General features: G+C 37.6%; 1 protein-coding gene across 5 annotated transcripts in view; it reads right to left on the bottom strand.

Moving 5' to 3' along the window:
* Positions 1-271: 271 nt before the first annotated feature.
* LOC126329352 (phosphofurin acidic cluster sorting protein 2) overlaps positions 272-18,352 on the bottom strand; it is a 668,535-nt gene continuing 650,454 nt past the window's right edge. For all 5 annotated transcript variants that reach the window (XM_049996154.1, XM_049996187.1, XM_049996211.1 and 2 more), the window contains 2 exons: positions 2,131-2,247; positions 272-1,631 (listed from right to left, as the gene is read on the bottom strand). In XM_049996154.1, the coding sequence (XP_049852111.1) occupies positions 1,513-1,631; positions 2,131-2,247 (236 nt within the window). In that variant the 3' untranslated portion in view covers positions 272-1,512. The remainder of the gene's footprint in view (positions 1,632-2,130; positions 2,248-18,352) is intronic.

The raw sequence follows: 18,352 nt of genomic DNA on the forward strand, positions 1-18,352 counted from the left end.
ATGGGAAGAGTGAGAATGAATGAAGATATCAAAAAGTGTGACAAAAAAATGGGACATTAATTTGGTTCAGGGAAATGGACTGTACAAGTAATTCTACAAACTGAAATTTGTTAATATAGTCAGCCAGCTTCAATCTTGCACAACATGTCAATAATCATGAACAAATTTCTTGCCACAATAGAATACATTAACTCAAGGTTTGGTTTCCACACCTTAACAATGGACAGACCAGGTATAGCATTAAATGAACAAAATAATAATAATAATAATATTTAGATATCACACTTCCTTAACATAATTTAATTATGACTGTACTTTTAGAGCAATATGGCACATTGCAATAGATACATAATACTTCAGTACATTTATTTGGTTTTTATGTACAAACCACAATTCTTTAATTATTTGCGACAAAATCAGATCCATGTGTATTAAATACAAAGTAGCTTTACAATAAAAAATCACATCAGAGTAATAAATACAGTAGTATAATTTCCTAACATTTGGCTGCACTGCACAACAGTTATGTCAGGAACTGGCAAGTCTTGATTCTGCTGAACACAAGTTGGTTCACTTGTGTAATAAGCACAGGTTTATTGTATTTTCTCCATGACTAGTTCATGTTCCACTGTTTGTACCAGTTGTATCAACAATTATATTTACAATTTACAAATCTTAATCACATCAAATGAAATATTTACAAGGGAGAAGATAAATAATGACAACATAATTATGAACATCACACTGATAACTCTTCAAGAGCACACACACATACAGTAAGAAGATTCAGCTGACAAAGTGCACAACAGTAAAGATTCGCACAGACTCTGTGCTCCTTATAAAAATGTGTACCAATGATTCTGGCTTGCAGTATTGCACAGTTAAAGTTTTTGTAATAAATAATAGCAATTCACAGATCAAATCACCACACTGAAATCAAGCACAGAAACTCAGCTTTGAATATTAACTTTTCCAAAGAACTAATAACATCAGATCTTTTTGGCCTCAGTTTATAAACATCAATACATGAAGACAAATGTGCAATAATAACAACAGTTCTAATATGTTTTGGTACCACATATACCAAAATGTGTATTAGTTTATGTATTATTAGCAGTCTGTATATGATACACCATGTATTCCTAAAAAAATGTGGATAAAAGAAATATTGTCATTGATATTCTTTAGTCACTTTGTAAAATACTGAGAATAGTATTATATTTGATTGGCACATGACAAATGTTTTAGTGATGTGTATAAATGATTTACATATGAACTCTGACACTCACATCTCCATCATTATACAAACAGCACAATTTTGCAAATGAAAGCCTTATGAAACACAAAATTATTGCAAATGCTCATGCAATCTCTCTCTCTCTCTCTCTCTCTCTTTCTGTAGCACACACACACACAGAGCCTGCCATTAATAGTCACAAAAGACAAGTGATATATTCAAAACATGTGGTACAAACAGGAACCAATATTGCCTGTGCCCTTGTGTCTGTGATGTTACAGAGCAGGCTCTGGGAAGTTAAACAGAGTAACTGGAAAATGCTTGATGTGCGTTTGCCACTGTGCTGACAGTTGAAAAAATTTCACTGCTGACCATTCTGTACCATCAATACATACTGAAACACAAGAAAAAATATCATCAAAATACTGTAGGCATCATATTTTACCACTAATGGCAACTATTTTAATATTAGTATAATGTAAATTCTACAATGGATAGCAAGCAGGCACTCCAAAAAAGCCATAAAATTATTATTCTTGAAATTAAGCACCATTTCTAAATCAAGTTCTCTCTCTCTCTCTCTCTCTCTCTCTCTCTCTCTCTCTCTCTCTCTCTCTCTCTCTCACACACACACACACACACACTCACACACACACACACACACACACAAACACTCCTCAGCAGGCACATCACCACTCAATGGAAACTTGCTCACCTGCTCACTCCCATGGCCTCCTTACATAAATTCTGATCAGTGCCCCCACCATATGGTACATTCCACTGCTTCCAGTATTTTTTAGTTCAAGTGTAATACAGTGAAAAATTAAATATGTTAACGAGTAAAGGAAATTAACTCTGGAAACAAAACTGTTCATTTGACACTTGTCACATACCTTTCAGTGGAATGTTGTGCGTTTTTGCTGAACAGATGAGTCTCGATACACCATCAACCATCTGACTCTTTGCTTCACTTTCTTTTTCTTTCTCCTTCTTCTTCCCAAGTCTCATAACTGCATAAAAAAGTGGAACATAAATACAAAATACATTAGAAGTTGAACCTAAGGCATCACTTGTGCATAAAGGAGTTTCATCTATCAGAATGTGTCTTTTCACTGAATTATTAAAATGACATATTCTGATAGAGTAAAGTCCTTTACTTCGTCAAAAATTGTTCTTATTTATTTTATAATAGTAATGAATTTGATTTCATATTGATATAAATAAAACTTTTGGCACAGCTTGTCAAAATGAAAAGAAAAAAAATCTGAGTTTGCCAATGACAGGTTTGTGCAAAATTATTTTAGTTTTCTGTCCAGCTGAAATTCACACTGTCCAAAAAGTCACTCACTGTAATGGTAGTAACATTCAACATGTTATTTCTTTGTACTCACACAAAATTATGACTTTGCTGAACAGATGAGAAACACTATATTTTGCTGCACACAGGTATGGAATGAAAAGTTTTTGGTCTGACAGAGTGAGGACTAAATAATGAAAAATACATTCCTGTATTACCATAGTCCCCTTTTAGAGTGCACTTCAACATTGGGGTCTAATGGTAGAAAACGTAGGGTTCCAACCAGTACTAAGCTGGAGTACCAGATCCCTAACCAGTGAGGTTGTCTGCAATTTGAATACATATTGCTTCGTTTATAATGCAGTCCCAGAAAGACAAAACAGGGAATATAATAGTGGTCTTTTCCTACATTATGTGATGACTTGTGCTAAGGCAATGCTCTGCTATTGCAGATTAATTTCACTGTCAAAGGCACGGTGTCCATTGCAACAATCTTCTACTGTGCGACACATTAGGCCAATAAATCAAAATTTTATTGGTACAGGCAACTATGTAGAACTCATTAAGGCTGATGTTCCAAGACAACTATATCACAGGATATTACAGGAAACAAGTAAAGAACTGGATCAATTATTACATCATTAAATAGTAGAGACTCCCCATGGGCATGGTGAAACTTCAAGCAGGATTATGAAAATTAGTGCACCATACATTAGTTTTGTACTCAGTCCCCGACGCTGTGTGTCTTTCAGGTATGGTCACTTGCATCACAAATTGAAATACTCTTTTTACTTTATATTTATTTTATGAAATGGATGAAAGAGGTAGACAATTACTGGCCAATTTCTTTGCTACCATTGTTTTCAAATGTTGTTTAGAAAGCAACATATACAAGAGTAGTGGCACATTTCAGTACACATAATTTGATTTTAAACTCATAGTTTTGCTTCAGGAAAGGGGTATTAACAGAAAACACAATTTAGTCTTCTTTGTGTCAGGCACTATCAGATCTAAATGATGGGTTGATGGCAGTAGATTTAACAGAAGTGTTGGACCATTCAGTACTTCTGCATAAGTTGGAATAAAAGCAGAAGGTTGTCCAGTGTCTACAAAAATGGAAGACATTTGAATTTGACTTAGGGTCATGTAAAGTAGCAGTGGGATGAGGGGTGAGTGTGCCACAGAGTGTGTTGCTGTTCTTGATATACATCAGTGATCTCCCACTGAACATGACATGACATTCCCTCTTAGCAGATGATGTGTTATCTTGCAAGGAAAGAAACATAATAAATGATGTAACTAGCATGGTAGGCAGTAACAAAAGCATGTAACTGTCAGAGAACAAATTAATACTTCAGTGCAACAAAATGAAAAGCTTACAGCTTTTGACATAGAACTCTTGTCAAATTGTCAAAAAGAAATTTTATTGTCCCAAGACAGTCAGTCAGTGAAGTCACCTATTTTAAATTGTTAGGACTGAGGGCAGGATGGAACACTTTCTCGGAACTATATTATTTCGAAGTAAAGGAGAACAGCAGAGCATCGAGTCGTCGAGAGGCACACAAAAAAGATAATGAAAACTTCACTACCTTTTAGGAGAAATCCTTTGACGAGCTAGAGTACAAAAACAAAACACACGTGTACACCTACATTCACTCTGTGCACTCAGCAAGAATATTATTAGCTTAGAAAAGGGTGATCATACTGATCTGCAGTGAGTTTGCAAACTTCGTGTAGGCTGTTGTTCAGATGCCATGGAATTCTAGCTCATTCCTGTTCATATACTTCCATTATCAGAACTGCTGTTGACAGTATTGTCTCAGTTCAGAAGAAACTGCGACATTCATTCAGTGAACACTAGACAGAAAATGATATGCAATTGGCTAATACTTCCTTAGGCACTGCACTCAATGGTGTTTACTATTTAGTAGGTTCCAGCAGGAGTGAAAAAAATGAGTGATAACCTGAAGCATTAAACGACAAGGTGAAAGGCTTCATTGTAGCACACTTCTATTCTGTACAGGAATCCCTCACAGTAGTTGAGAACTTTTTCTCTGTAATGTGTTATTTGTTTGTATATTACCCCACAATTTTTTTCATGTTTTATTGATTCTTTAATTTATAAATTTTTCTTGTCAGCATTCTGTAAACTACATACTGACTTGTTCTGAGATAAAGTTGCTGTGGGTCACATGGACACACTGACACAAAATCTGATATTACTTTTTTCCTGAGGTCTTCTGTGACAGGTACCACCAAATTCCTCAGTTTGGCAAATGGGCAAAAGATACATTTAATGCTGTGTCTGTTAAGTATTCTTCTGTTTCCTGAATAAGCATCACATCACTAAAGTATCTACATTAATGACTACTGATGACTCGGCAAGTTCAGTTCTTAGATACAATCTCAGTTTTTTTTCTGTAGTGGAAAGACAAGGAATGGGGTTCACTCAGCCTCATGAAACTGAATGGAAAGCTGCTTTGGAATACAAGCTATAAATCTGGCACAAATGCTACTGAAGTGGCACTGAATATTAGGCTATCACCAAACTGGGAGGCAAAAAACATTTATTTTATTCAGTACTGAAGCACAGTAACATTGAACAAAATGGCGATCCTGCCTGAAACCCGAGCGTAGGTGACTTAATCATATCAAACTATATGGTTCTAGAGACCTTTTCAAGACTCAAACATCTATGACGTATATAAGCCAAAAAAGTGACAAATAAAAATTTGCAGTGTGCACGCAGAATAATGCAGCCACCTGACGCACTATTGGCAGGGCATGTGTTGGGAGAGTGGTGATGGTGGTGGTTACTGACAGGCAGTGCATGGGAAATGCCGAGCACTGGAGGGGCAGTGCCATTCTAAACTGAAGCCTACATTAACATTTTCTGCAAATACTAAGTGGAGCCCCTCCATGCCCACACTTGGTGACCATTCAGAAAGTTCTGTCACCTCTGCTTCAGTTAGTATCTAAAAAGTAGTGACCATTCAAAAAATTCTATCATCTCTGATTTGGTTAGTAATTAAAAAGAATTCCAGTGAAAAGGCAACAAAAATACTGATTTATTTTCGCCTGACTTCTATACCATCTGTAACTTTCAGAGAATGAGTGTAAATCTTGAGTAAAACCTACACATTTCTCTTGTTCCCATATTAAAATTATGCTTTTTGTGAAAACACAGTCCAGTTTACACAGTATTACTTCACTAATGTGCTATGCAGATGACACTGCAAGAGAATTTCGAAACAATGGTTTATTAACTGCGGAGAAGTAAGATCAATAGCTTATGAAAAAGCACATCCTCGGTACAAAAATAAATGTGAAATGTCTTCACTTATGTTGTTCCAAAACCCGTAGCATTTCTTGTTTCACCAGCTATTGTCCCCTTAAAAATTACATTCTTTCGTCCAAAAAGTGTGTAGATAGTGGAATAACACAGTAGATAATGAAGTTTTGCACAATAATCATTTGGCAAAATACTCTCCTGCATGCTACCATTTGACAAAAACACATTTTGATATCTCAAACCAGTTACGAAATATGAGGAACGGCTACATCACCGGTGCATGCGACTGGAGATGAGTGTGCTACGTCAGATCAATTTTCTCGAGATTTGTAACAGATAGAGACCTCCACAAAGTCTAGTTCAATATCTCAGCTAAATTTCACACAAAGCAACATATTATGTATATGTACCAAATGCAAAATCATAGTGACCCCTATTTTTCGTTGCAAACTTTTTCGAATTTGGACCAGTGTCTTACTTACGTGCAAATATCGCAATAACTATGACCAGTAATGAAATTATGGGCTCATCATCATGAAGCTGGAATAGTGCTTCACATGAAAACTGATCACTAAGCATCAGCCACTGTACTGTGTGTGCGGACTATACCAAGACTGGGATTCAAACACAGGTCTCCTGGGTAGTTATGCTGGCCACCACACCATCCTGGATTGAGAGGAGTGGTGTGCTAAGGTCATCCTTGCAGTTGTGCAAAATCACTGTGCAAGGGTGGTGTAGTGGTTAGCTCATCTGCCTAATGTGCAGGACAACCAGGTTCAAACCCTGGCCTCTGTACAAATTTTCACTCATTACTTCCATCTGCATGTACACATCATAGGTCTTCGAGACTTGAAATGGTTTCTGTAACCATATAGTCTCATTCATAAAACAGTAACTGGCCAGACACTGGGTATGTGCCTAGCTGAACAGCTTATGATGAGAGGGTATCTCCACAGTACACAGTCTCTGTAAAGATACAGCAGTTATTGTATAATAAGAGTAAAACTAAGTATAGGGCTATTGATACAAGCCAAAGGAAATGTATTTGGCTTTCAAAAAGATAGTGAGTCACACATTCAGTGACTACTACAGGAGGATCTTATCAAAAGAGCTTTCATAATTTCTAACAAAAGTCTGGTCATATGCAAAGCATGTCAAGTGTCCAGATGCTGGTGGACGGCATAGGAACTGAAATTGTACATCGAGACAGCCTTGAAGTTACAGTAATTCTTGACTTGCAAAAAGCATCTGAGCCAGTATCACATGTACACTAATTAGTAAAAGTACAATTAAAAGTTTTATCAAATCAAATTTGTGACTAGAATGAGTGTTTCTTATATGTAGGAGACGGCATATTATCTTAGATGGAGAGCCCTCAACTGACATAGAAGTAGTTTCTGGAATGCCTCAGGGAAGTGGGGGACCCTTGCTGTACATGTTGCATATTAATGACCTGGGTGATAAGGGTACAAATTCAGCAATTTCACACATGACACAGTTATCAATTATTGTCTGAAAAAAGTAGCACAAATATTCAGTCAGATCTTGATAAGATTCCAAAGTGGTACAAAGATTGGCAACTTGTTTTAAATGTCCTGAAAAGCAAATTTTTTCACTTCATAAAAACATTATATCCTACAACTACAACATGAGTCAGCAACAATCTTTATCAGCAAATACATACAAGCAACAGTCTTTAGGAATACCAAATGGAGTGATCACATAGGTTCAGTCTCAGTGAAGTTCATTTCATCTATAGGATACTGAAAAAATACTATGAGCTTGTACAGGAGATTGCTTACAGCACAGTATTGCAGCCTATCTGAGAATATTGCTAAAATGTGTGGGACTCTTATCAGACAGGACTGATAGCGGTATTGAATGTGTGCAAACAAGGGCTGGGTGAATGGTCACAGGTTTCTGTGACTCACAGGAAAGCATCACTTAGATACCTATAAACATGAACTGGCAGACACTTGAAGGTAGGTGTCAGTTATGTCTGGAAAGCCTACTGCCAAAGTTTTATGAAACTGTATTGAGTGAGGAACCTAGGAGTACACGACAATCCCATACATACTGCTCCCAAAGGGACTGCAAAGATCAGATTAGACTAACTACAGCATGCACAGAGGTATTTAAGCAAATCATCTTCCTCATAAGTAATTGGAAGCGGAAAAAATCTTGATATGTGATGCAATGGGAAGTGCTTTCTTCCATGCAATTCACAGTGGTTTGTAGAGTGTAGATGCAGTTTGTGTCTCTTCATATTGTTCATATTGGACAAGAAGAGAATAGAAGCTTTCGAAATGTGGTGCTACAGAAGAATACTGAAGATAAGGTGGATAGAGCACGTAACTAATGAGGAGGTATTGATTAGGATTGGGGAGAAGAGAAGTTTGTGGCACAACTTGATTAGAAGAAGGGATCGGTTGGTAGGACATGTTTTGAGGCATCAAGGGATCACAAATTTAGCATTGGAGGGCAGCGTGGAGGGTAAAAATCGTAGAGGGAGACCGAGAGATGAGTACACTAAGCAGATTCAGAAGGATGTAGGTTGCAGTAGGTACTGGGAGATGAAGCAGCTTGCACAGGATAGAGTAGCATGGAGAGCTGCATCAAACCAGTCTCAGGACTGAAGACAACAACAACAACAACATATTGTTCAATAAACTGGTCTTACTTGAGCTGGAATGTTTAGTGAATTTATTTCTCTGAATAGTCATTCTGTGGGAAAACCATCCTCAGATGTTGAAGCTCACCCAGCAAATTGTCATACAGAACCAGGGAGCACAACATACCACTGCATTGTGTTGGGTGACAACAACTTGTAGGCTGCAGATGTTGTGCTTTTTGTGCAGGCCAAATAGTTTGTGTCGACTTTCCCTCAGGTGATTCTTTTTAACAGCCCAGACATCAATGAGGTTTTGTTTTTTATTTTGCTTATGGCCAACATTCAACAAATGTTGCAAACATCTTGAACATAATACTGTCAGTAGAGCACAAACATTATAACATGGAAGACAGCTGTGAGCATAAACAAACGAGAACTCAGTCTGGCCGAGGTACGAGGAGCAGAGTGGGAGAACGCACCCTGCCTCCCTCCCTCAGGGCTGGAACCCTACATCCATGTTCTGTGCTCCTGCGAAAGCAGAATTGGCATTGTGATCATAGGGATCATCAATTCCTTCTGCTGATGTGAGAGATGTACTCAAATCCCATCATGGATGAGGATGTCTTTTTCAATCCTTTCAAAATAAGAAACATTCAGTAATGGCTACAGTGCCACTGTTCGGCTGGTCATAAATGTTGTCATTCAGGCTCAATTTCACTGGTATTCCCAGACTCTTTCCATTTGCTTAGTATTTCTCGTGATCTCCATTACATTAGAAAGGGAATATTATGTATGAATCCATGGCCAAAAAGGAATTCTTCTAAACATAGAAGACCCACAGCTAAACATATAAAAAAAATCTCTCATATCCTCTTTTTATTTCCCTCCAGTATTCTTTCACCTTTTCACTGCATCCTTTTCTTTCTTGAGGTCACTTTACACCTGTCCTGTTATTGCTTCTACCTCAGAGTCCTTCTAATTTTAATACTTTCCTTCTGAAAATATCTTTTTATTTTTGCTCCTTCTCCATCTCTTATTTTGTGTATTTTTAATCTTTTTTGTCTTCTCAGATCTAGGTTATTGTTAATTTTCTTCCCAGAGATACTTGATGACTCATTTGTCAGCCTACTTCCATCCACCCTTTATAAATATCCAAAAAAATATTGGTCTTCTTTTCTGTATTCTTCTGTTATTTTTTTCATATTTAATCATTCCTTCCAATTTTTCGGTCTTCTGTGCTTCTTATTGGACCTAAAATTTTCCTGAGGATTCTACTCTCTAATATTTCTAGTTTGTCTAATTTGTAATTCAGTGGTAGGCATACACGTGTAGAGGCATTCTGGGTTCACTATTCTTTTGTAACTTGTTATTTTTGCATTTATTGATATGCACTTTTTATTGCAAATGTTTCAGGAAATTTTACAAAATGTAAAAGAAAAAAAATGAAGCAACTAGTGAGATCTGAACAAATGCCTTTGCTGTTACAATCCAATTATGCTCCAATCCCTAAGCTATTGATGAATTTATTAACAATCTACAAATGTTTTGTACTAAACAGCACTCAAAACCTTCTAATCTTCAAAGTCTTTTTTTTTTAAAGATTTCTATCATACTGCATTAGGAAACTGATGTCTGAGCACTGACCTTCAAATTCGGTTAAGTATGAAGAAGATCAGAGAGGGTCACTCCGCAATGTTCCAATGTCAATACTGTTGATCATTAATCTTGATGAAGTAAGTTGAGCAACGAAAAACCTTTTTCGTATCAAAACTCAGTCAGCACAAGCTTGCCAGAAGGTGGTGTTACACTGAACTACTACTTGACTGAGGATCTTGGATGTTTCCATTCCATGCAGTCATACTTTATCTACAAGGTATAGTGATACACCAACAGACAATAATGTTATTCACACATTTATCTCCGTAGATGATGTTGGTTGTAGTCAAACATCTTGGAACAGTTTGTATAATTCCAGACTATGCCCATTCGCTGTGGACAATTTTCCTAAATTTCTCTTTCATCCAGATCAGTCACCTATGATTGTCAGATACTGTTGCACAAGCTCTTATGAGATGGACAAACATCCCCTGAAAATCACTTGATTAGCCTTCTCTTGTGTATGAGTAGCATGGATACTTGTGATCACAATATATAGTGATGCAGGGTAATCTCTTCAAGGTCAAGTCAATATATATTCCATTTGCATATAGTAGGTCCCCTTCTATAAAGCTAATAGGAATTTGCTTTCTTGAAGTCCAAATAAAGAGTGTTTACCTAGCTACACCTACACACACACACACACACACACACACACACACACACACACCATAGTTTTAACTAATTTTTAAACTAATTGGCATTCCTGATTTTGTGCCTTATGTTTGTAACTTGTTACAAACTTATACTACATAGTATCATCCAAAACCATAGAACAGGATGTCATATGAAAATATTTTTTGTTTCTTGTTCTATCATAGATGTGTACACGGCTCATGGAAAACAGACCTTGCTCAGCAGAAATATTTCGCACCAAAGAAATTTTAAAAAAATGGTACTAAGCATTAGTACAATGAATTAGCAAGCTTGGTTACAGGTATCAATCCTGAAATGGTTGGTGTGAATGCCGAAAATGAGGAAATTAATATTGTGAAAAATGTCAAATATTTGGTGAACTATGTTTCTTCAGGCACCACCACAAATTGGTAAACTGGCAATAGAATATAAGCAGCTTGCAAATTATACAGCTCACTCTGTTTATCATATATTGCAGGGCAGAATTTTTTTCCACTACCTTCAAAGATAAACTACACAGCACATACCTTGTCCCATTATTGACATATGGATTAGAAGTAGTGACACTGACCCAACCAGCCAGCAGTCTTCTCCAGGCAAATGATATGAAGTTCCTCTGCTTGTGCCTTCAGAAAATCAGGAAGAATAAAATAAAAGAGCAACTTTATCTGGAAAGGAACCTAAGAGACAGAATAGAGCTCAAAATTCTGAAGTGCTATGACAAAGGGGATGGCTTTGAATATATTTTATTTGGATTCTATTTTAATATATATAATTAATGGGCATAAGACCTACAAGAAGAGATCACAATGTATGGGACAAAAAAATCCTCAAAGGCTCTGGAAAGTGAGTATTGTAATGAACTTAAACACACATTTAAAAAAGTTTTGCTTCACCCCAGTTCCCAGAACTCCTGAAAATAGACGTTGACTGTGGATATTGTAGCACAGACACAGTCCCTTTGACTTTCCAGAGATGTCACTAAACCCACCCAAAGATGTAAACAACCATGCACAAGCAGCGTGTATTAGATGGAGGGGGTCTGACAGACGATCAGTTCCAGTCATTCCATGGAGGAGATACAGAGAGAAAGGAACTGTCAATAACATGCTTCGCTCAGGCTGCCCACCTACGGATTTTGGCTAGGAGGAGCCATGACAGCAATACCACCGTGTCGAATAATGTTTTTAGCGCAGCCACAGGATGTCGTGTAACGACTCAAACTGTGTGCAATAGGCTGCATGATGTGCAACTTCACTCCCGACATCCATGGTGAGCTCCATCTTTCCAACCACAACACCATGCAGCGTGGTACAGTTAGGCCCAACAACATGCCGAATGGACCACTCAGGATTGGCATCACATTCTCTTCACCAATGAGTGTCGCATATGCCTTCAAACAGAAATTCATCGGAGACGTGTTTGGAGGCAACCCAGTCAGGCTGAATGCTTTAGACACACTGTCCAGCGAGTGCAGCAAGGTGGAGCTACCCTGCAGTTTTGAGGTGGCACTGTGTGGGGCCAACGTACGCCACTGGTGGTCATGGAAGATGCCGTAACGGCTGTACTATACATGAATGCCATCCTCTGACCGATAGTGCAACCATATCGGCAGCATATTGGTGAGGCATTTGTCTTCATGGATGACAAATTGCACCCCATCGTGCACATCTTGTGAATGACTTCCTTCAGGATAACAACATCGGTCAATTAGAATGGCCAGCAATTTCTCCAGACTTGAACCCTATTGAACATGGCTGGGATGGATTGAAAAGGGCTGTTTATGGACGACATGACCCACCTACCACTCTGAGGAATCTAAGCCAAATCGCCGTCAAGGAGTGGGACAATCTGGACCAACAGTGCCTTGATGAACTTGTGGATAGTATGCCATGACGAATACAGGCATGCATCAATGCAAGAGGAGGTGCTACTGGGTATTAGAGGTACCAATGTGTACAGCAATCTGGACCACCACCTCTGAAAGTCTCGCTGTATGGTGGTACAACATGCAATGTATGGCTTTTATGAGCAATAAAAAGGGCAGAAATGATGTTTATATTGATCTCTATTCCAATTTTCTGTACAGGTTCCAGAACTCTGGGAACCGAGGTGATGCAAAACTTTTTTTATGTGTGTATTTATGAATCAACAGAACATGCTGTGCAAGGTTCATGTAAAATCATAGGAGTGATCAACTGGTTAGTGGTTGTGGTGTCAACTCTCCTTTAAAGACTTGCGAATGAGGACTAACGGTTACACATGTCACTGTCAGCAAAGCAAAAACTAGTTTTACTGAAAATATTTTTCTTTTGGTGTAACTCAAAATTTCAGGACAGGATTATTTGAATAGTTTAGATAAATATATTTCTTCAAGTGTCTGCTGCTTCACAACTTTTAGCATTTTGCAATTTTTCAAATGGCTCTACTTTCTCATGTCCGCAGTCAATTGCAACAACGATTACTGAACTACAAAGGGTAACTAAAACAAGTAGAAAATATTTATGAAACAGGATAAAGTGGTGCTAGTGTCATATCTTAATAAGGAACTAGAAACATTTAGCTCTGGACAGGCAGATGTAGTGCTGAAGTTTGAAAGAATAGTTGACCATGAACTAGACAAATGTATGCCTAGTAGAACTTTTCATAATGGGGGGTACACTCCATGGTATACAGCAACTGTAAATAAACAGAGACAACTGCATAACAGATTTAAAACAACGTATAGGGCTACATATAGAGAGATGCTGACTGAAACACATTTGGCTGTCAAGAGGGCAATGCATGAAGCCTTCAGTGACTACCATGGCAGAATATTATCAAAATATCTTTCACAAATCCCAAAGAAATCCTGGCCATATGCGAAGGCTCTTAGTGGCACCAAAGTTAATGTCCAGACACTCATGGATGAGGCACAAACTGAAACTGGGAGCAGCAAAGCAAAAGCAGAAATGCTGAACTCCATTTTCAAATGTTCCTTTGCAAAGGATAATCCAGGAGTATTACTCCAATGTAATTCTAGAATAGTGTCAGTGGTACTGAGACATAGCTGCAATCATTAAAACTGAGTACATCTCCAGGGCTCATGGAATTCCTGTCAGATTCTATACTGAATTTTCAGCTAAGTAGCCCCTCTTTTAACTGTTAACATACCTTAGATTAATTGAACAAAGAAACAAGACCAGTGGTTGGAAGAAAGTGCATGACGCACCCATCTAACAGAACAGCAGCGGAAGTGATGCACAAAACTAACATCCAGTGTCTTCAGCATCCATTTGTTGTAGAATCTTAGGACATATTCTGAGCTCAAGTATAATGAGGTATGCCGAACAGAATGACCTCCTCCACAACAACCAGCATGGATTCAAAAAACATCATTCATGCAAAATCCAACTTGCACTTTTCACACACATCATTCTGAAATCCATGGGTCAAGGCAGGGTCAGGTAGATTCACTGTTCCTTTACGTCCTAAATCATTTGACTCTGCACTACATGTATGTTTATTACCAAAAGTCGAGTGTTCGGGATATCAAGTGAGATTTGTGACTGCACTGAGGATTTCTTGTTGGGGAAGATGCAGTGTATTATCTTGGATGGAAAGTCATCAGCAAATGAAGTAACTTTTGGATGTGCCTCAGAGAAGTGTGTTGAAACCCTTACTGTTCATGTTGCATATTAATGTGCATGGGCACAATATTAATACTAACCTCAGAAGTTTTTCAGTTGATGCAGTTACCTATAATGAGGTGCCACCTGAAAAAAGCTGCATGAAAATTCAGTCATTTCTTAATAAGACTTAAAGTTGGTGCAAAGATTAGCAACTTGCTACAAATGTTCAGACATGTAAAATTTTGCACATCACAAAATGATGACTACAATGTCAATGTGTTAAAGTTGGAATCCATCAACTCATATCAATACATGAGTGTAATATTTTGTAGGAATATGAAGTGGAGCAACTACTTAGGCTCAATCATAGGTAAAACATATGGCAAGAATTCAGTTCATTGGTAGGATGCAGGGAAAATGCAATTAGTCTACAAAGGAGATTGCTTACAAAATGCTCGAATGAGCCGTCTTAGAATATTACTCTATTGTATGGAACCCATGGCAAACAGGGAATACTGAATACATACAAAGAAGGCCAATATGAATGTTCACAAGTTTCTCTTAGCCATGGGAGAATGTCAAGTAGATAATGAAATAACTGAAGTGGCAAACAAATAAAGAGAGATGCAAACTATCCTGTCAAACTACTTAGTAAGTTTCAAGAACCAACTTTAAGTGATGAATTTAGGAATATACTTCAAACCCCTCTGTATCGCTGCTGTGGTCGGGAAAACAAGATTAGACTACACACACACACACACACACACACACACACACACACACAGGTGTTTACATTTAAACTGTAGTTCTTCCTACACTCCACACACGAATAGAGTGGAAAAAGCCCTAGTAACTGATACAATGGAAAGTAACCTCTGCCATACACTTCACAGTGGTTTGCAGACTATGGATGCAGATGTAGTTCAATCTTCTAGATGACTAAATAACTATTGCCACAGCCAAAGAGTCACAAAGCTAAGGCTCCTGAAATAAAATTTTAATAGAAGTGTAATGACAATACTGTTACTAAAGTAGTCAGCTACAAAAGGCATCTGTTTCCATATTCCCCATTTAAACCCATCTGGTAAACACAGATATAACATCCCCTGAAGGCAGTAACACCTTTCCTCATTTACTTTTAACCAAGACATGAAGGTAAACACTGAAAAGAAAAATATTCCAGGAGGTAAACAATCTTTCATCACTGGAAAGAGTGATGCAATTTGGCCATCAAATTCTGAAGAGCCTAGAACACTATGTTAGGGGAATAAGGGCTTCCTTACTATTTCTTGTAAGGTCTGAAGGGGAAGAAGAAGAAGAAGAAGAAGAAGAAAAAAACGTGTCTGCCACTCACACTGCCTATCAATACTTCCCTGAAGGCAGGTAAACTTAAACAACGGATGGATGTATTAAACAGCCACAATATACTCATGTTAGCATGTGGAGGTCAGAGCACATTTGAATCAGAGGCCTACAGGATTTATAAAGAAAACCCAGTCATAAAGACTGAACAGAAATTCACTACTCTTGGAACAGTTTCGAATCTAAGAGAATCCATAACACATATCCATTCACATCGGAGCAAATACCACTTCTCTCATTTAGGCCAGCAAATAACATATATACCACCATAAAATGTACACATGCCTACTACTCCACTTGGCCTCCTGCAGCCATTATCGGAAACACGCAGTGGTAGCACACACACACACACACACACACACAATCAATATTTTTGACTGTCTTATACACTGTGGAAGTCCTAACAATTTCATAAACAAGTTGTCTGATTGTTAAAATAGCAGAGCATAGTGTGATCGGTTTCAAGTGCAGAGCAAACACATGAGCCGACAGAAGCACCCTCACTTCCAGGTGCAATAATATTGTGGTCAACTAATACCCACAACAAGAGCAGAAAAATCCAGGAAAAGTTGAACAGTTTTGGGAAATACCAGAAAATGAGACATCAAACAAACCAAAGCACCACATAAAACTACTTGTAGGAGGTTTCAATGCACAGGTCAGCACAGAAGACAACTGGAAGAGAATAGAAGGAATATTTCCCATACATAAATCCTACAGTAACAATGAAGAAAGGTCCACCTTTTACAGACAATTAAATTTAAAACTTTTTTCAGAAATTTACCAAGGACAAAGAAGACCTAACACACATTTAGGCTCATATCAACTGATTCATGAGGCAATAACCAAACAAAACCACACAGGAATCATGAACATACAGGACAGAAGAGGACTAGGGATAATCTCTGACTGCTTTTTAACAGAATTCCAGCCAAATTTCAGCCTAGAAGACCAAATCCCAAAATTAAAAAAGTTCATTCAGTTGATACAAAACTTTTTCGGAAAATGGGGATGAATTTGTCACAAAGGTTGACACAAAGAAGATGGGAAATTGAGATGAGATCAGAGAAGCAATTATAAACATGGTAAAAGAACTACAGCAACCACTGAGAAGACCAAAATTGATGGTGGAACATGGCGTGTGGTAAAGCAATGGAGCATAGACTAAGAGCTTGGAAAAATGTACATACTTAAAGGGGAAAGAAAATGGAGCACATTCACTGAGGTCTGAAAACTGACAAACAAATTATTAGAACAGAGAAATGAAAATATGACAAATTTCAGACAGAAAACCACTAGGATCTTTTACACAGTTTTCACAGAAGAAATGACAAAGGACAAGCAGATGAGCCCTGACTTGACTTCAAACATTCAACAAGCATATGAGGGAGCACTTAATACTGCATGTGCAATTTGCTTGGAGGGCAAATGAACAAGACTTCCCTATTCAAGCTCTGGCACAAGAGCAACGGAAATTTTTGAGATAATTCACTCAGATTTGTGTGGGCCGAGGCAAACAAGGTAATTGGAGGAGCAAAATACTTCTTTATTTTAATTGATGGCTATTCCAGGAAAGTATCTGTATATACTCTCACAAAATAAAAATTAAGTACAGCAGCTTATTTGAGACTTCAAAAAACTAGTCAAAAGGGAAACTGGGAAAGGATCTGCACTCTGTGTACAGATAATGGCACAGAATATGTGAACAATAATCTGAAAAACATTTTCAGACAGGAGCAAATATGACATCAGACTACCATATATGCCATATACATCAGAATGAAATGGAGAAGCTGAGCATTATAACTACACAATCGTAGCAAAAGTGAGATGCCCACTCTTCAAAGCAATTTGGGCAAATAAATTTAGTCAAATGCAGTCTCCACTGCAGTCTACTTAATTAACAGATTTCAAAATAAGGCACTCAAAAGCAAGACTCACTCTTGTGTCTATTACAGAAATCAAAGTTCAGACATTTTAATAGTTACTGTTCATGTGAGTGGCATGCTAATTTTCAGCAACAATCTGCAAGAGAAAGAAGTTTTCACAAACAATTTAAGCTGAAAGATCTTGGTGAAGCCACAAACTGTTCAGGTATCCAAATTACTAGGAATCACATTTATAAACCAGACTTTCTATGTGAAGAAAATTCTCAATTGATTTAATATGATGGACTGTAAATTGATATCTATGCCAATGGAAAATAATGGAGAGCACACTCATAACATGGGTCAAAAACAGGGCAAGATCAAGAAGATATGAAGAACGTAATCTATTGCAAAGCAAGAAATAGGAAATTTAATGTAAGCTCAGTTAGGACAAGGCCTGGCCTAGCTTATTTGATAGGAAACGTTAGCCGTTTGTTGAAATCCAGGCATACACATTGGCAGCAGTCAGAAATATCTTTAAATATCTAAATGTATCAAGAACATAAAGCTATTGTTTTCTACGACTGAGGACTGTCACATAATAGTTTACTGTATGCAGACTGGACCGGAGATTTTGAAGACAGGAAGTCAACAACTGGAAATTTGTTTAAGTTTCAAAGAGAAGTAATATCCTGGCAAAGTAAGAAACAGTCAACTGTAACCTTATCAATGACTGAGGCAGAATATATGCCCCAGAACTTAGCACATAAGGACACTCTGTG

Source organism: Schistocerca gregaria, chromosome 1 (assembly GCF_023897955.1).
Source record: "Schistocerca gregaria isolate iqSchGreg1 chromosome 1, iqSchGreg1.2, whole genome shotgun sequence".
Lineage (NCBI taxonomy): Eukaryota > Metazoa > Arthropoda > Insecta > Orthoptera > Acrididae > Schistocerca > Schistocerca gregaria.